This window comes from Sciurus vulgaris (genome assembly GCF_902686455.1).
Source record: "Sciurus vulgaris genome assembly, chromosome: 3".
Taxonomy (NCBI): domain Eukaryota; kingdom Metazoa; phylum Chordata; class Mammalia; order Rodentia; family Sciuridae; genus Sciurus; species Sciurus vulgaris.
Window position 1 is genome coordinate 19,891,202 of NC_136463.1, and position 3,106 is coordinate 19,894,307.

Here is a 3,106-nt window from a genome sequence, read left to right on the forward strand (position 1 = left end):
GGTACCCAGTGGTCAAAAAGCATGGAAAGCTACGGTTGCATTGTAGTCTTTGAACTGTAATTTTGCTCCTAAGAATTGCTCCAAAATAATCAGAGACAGAACCTACGATGGCTTGGAAAAGTGTCCCCCAAAGGCCATGTGTTAAAGATTTGGTCACTAGCTTGTGATGCTGTTGGGAAGGATGAAACTTTTAAAAGGTGGAGCCTAATAGGAGGAAATTAAGTCACTGGAGGCGTGACCTTGAAAGGGATGTTGGAATCCCAGCCCCTTCCTCTCTCTATGCTCCCGGCCACGAAGTGAACACCTTTTTCTGCCACGTGTTCCTCACCATGATGTACTGCCTCGCCACTGGCCCAAAGGCAGCAAAGCCAGGCAGCCATGGGTACTGAAATGTCCGAAACTGTGATGTAAAATAAACTCCTTCTTTTTTTCTTTTTTTTTTTTTTTTTTGGATTATAATTCCCATTTTATTTTTTTCCAGAAGATAGCTTTTCTTCATTCATTAAGGACCCAGCTCCTTACATAGGCTTTGGTGGAGGTCGTGGGGCAGCACCAGCAGGTCTAAAACGGGGTGGGGGTGTTCGGTCCTTCCTGGCTTCATGAGATCGATTCCTGACCACCTTGCTGTGAATGGCACAACTCACACAGTAATGCAGCTTCACATAGAGCTTGGGAAGTACATAAGTGTCGAAAACACTTGCTTCGGAAATGTCCCTGACGGCTGTGGCCTCTACAATGTTTCGAATGACGAACTTCTTAATGGCCTTGTCCTTGGGCACGCACCTAGCACAGTTCGTGCAACGAATAGGCTGCACGTGGCCGTGGCCCTTTATGGCACGACCATTATTCTTTCTTTTTTTGGTCATCTTGGAAGCGAGGACCGGAGAGCAACTCCTTCTTTATTAAGTTGATTATCTCAGGGTTTTTGTGTTTTTTTGGTACCAAGGATTGAACCCAGGGGTGCTTAACCACTGAGTCACATCCCCAGCCCCAATGCCTTTTTTTTTTTTTTTTTTTTTTTTTTTTTTTGAGAAGTGTCTTGCTAAGTTGCTTAGCATTAAGTTGTTGAGTCTGGCCTCAAACTTACAATCCTTCTGCCTCAGCCTCTCAAGTTGCTGGGATTACAGGCATGTACCACCATGCCTACAGAATTGTTTTCTTTATACTTCCATATTTTTAAAGTTTTTCTAAAGATCATTATTTTGTAAAAATATTAAATTATAAAAAGAAGAGTGACTGTTGCTTCCTTGAGTGCAATTAAATCTTTTCACTGTCATCTCTCTCAAATATTTTTCTCCTACAGTGCTTGCCTAGCACGTATGAGGCTCTGGGTTTGATCCCTAGCACGCAAAGAAAAAAGTGTCAGAGAAAAAGTGTTCCTGAAAAGAAACTTGGCTACTACTAAGACTAAACTGTGTCAGTAAGTTAAGTGCACCACCGTGGGGCTCTTGAATCAATGACAGGCTATTTTGACTGGCTGACTTCTCCAAAAAATGAATGAGACCAGAAACAAACCAATACCTCATGGGAAGAATTTATAGCACTTTTTGTGTTTGTGATCAGAATGACTGCGGATGTGGTGAAGTCAGAATGTGTATCGGCAGCCACAAAATAGATTTGGGTTTTTGTCTTGCAAAATTTATCTGAACTTCGTGGCTCTATTCACACAGCACAGAGATTAAGTCATCACCTCGGGGAGGGCTGCAGGGGAGGCTAAATTAGAGAGAGAACATGTAGTGTAGTGTTTAACTGGCAGGGGATGCTGAAGAAATGCTGAAATACAATTCCCTCACAGTCAGCTGGTGCTGGAAAGAATCAAAGCCGGAAAGCACAAAAGGTTTAGGGAAAAGGGTTCCTGAATGACAACTTGTTCTTCAAATACCTAAGGAGAAACCTGAACCAGAGTCTGTTGCTATACTTGTTGTGCTTTAATGAGAAGGCTTGGTCTGGGTATGTATCTGTATTAGGCTATTTTCTGTTGCTTTACCAAAATGCCTGAGGCTAAATGCTTTATAAAGTCAAGAGGTAGTTTAACTCTCAATTTTGGAGGTCCAAGAGCATGGTGCCAGCAGTGCCAGCTTCTGCTCAGTTCTAGTGGGGGCCTTCACAATAGGGTGGATGGCATCATGATTGAAGCACGCGCAAGAGGGAAAGCTCACATGGTGAGACATAAAGCCAGAGAGAATTAGTGGCCAACTTTGCCCTTTTTATAACAACCAGTTATTGTGGAAACTAACTGGGTTTCCATGAGAATCACCTTAATCCTCTCAAAGGGCAGAGCCCCCAATGACCTAACAACCTTTGACTAGGCCCCTACCTCTTTCTTTTGGGGAGGACCAGGGACTGAACTCAGGGGCACTTGACCACTGAGCCACATCCCCAGCCCTATTTTGTATTTTATTTAGAGACAGGGTCTCACTCAGTTGCTTAATGCTTCACTTTTGCTGAGGCTGGCTTTGAACTCTCAATCCTCCTACCTCAGTCTCCCGAGCCACTGGGATTACAGGTATGTGCCACCATGTCCAGTTAGGCCCTACCTGTTTAAGGTTCTACCACCTCAATGGGCCCACACTGGGGACCAAGCTTCCAGAACACAAAACTTTGGGGGTCACACTCAAACTGTATTCAAACCATAACAGCATCCAGTCCTTTTACATGGGCGTCAGTGTCTGAAAAAGAAGTGGTTTGGGAAGAACCGATCAATCTTATGCTTCCCAGGAGTGGTACTTTCTGCAGCTCCTCGGCCTGGCCTACCCTGAGACGCCCACCAACATATGTGAGTTGCTTTATAGTTTCTCTTTATTTTTTGGAAGGAAGCATTTTTGGTGACCAGTATTACATGCACGTGTCAAGATTGTACAACTAAGGGGGCCTGGGACTCTGGATAAGCTCTGACTGGCCTCAGTATCTGCCTGATTATTATTCCAGAATCCCAGATACCAATTCTGTTGTTCTTCCGCTCACAAAACTTTCATGGCTCCTAGCCATCAACCATATAAAATCCAAGGCTGGAATCAGGCACTGCTGATCTAGCACCGCACTCCTACACCATACCTACTGTCTGGAGTTAGTGCAGAATCCAGAGGTTAAGGATTGACCTCATTTC

General features: G+C 44.2%; 1 protein-coding gene across 1 annotated transcript; it reads right to left on the reverse strand.

The window, feature by feature from the left end:
* Positions 1-453: 453 nt before the first annotated feature.
* Positions 454-882, reverse strand: LOC306655936 (small ribosomal subunit protein eS26-like). The gene has a single exon (XM_079130715.1). It carries the CDS (start codon positions 864-866, stop codon positions 519-521), a length of 348 nt encoding a protein of 115 aa, XP_078986841.1. The 5' UTR covers positions 867-882; the 3' UTR covers positions 454-518.
* Between the last annotated feature and the right edge of the window lie 2,224 nt (positions 883-3,106).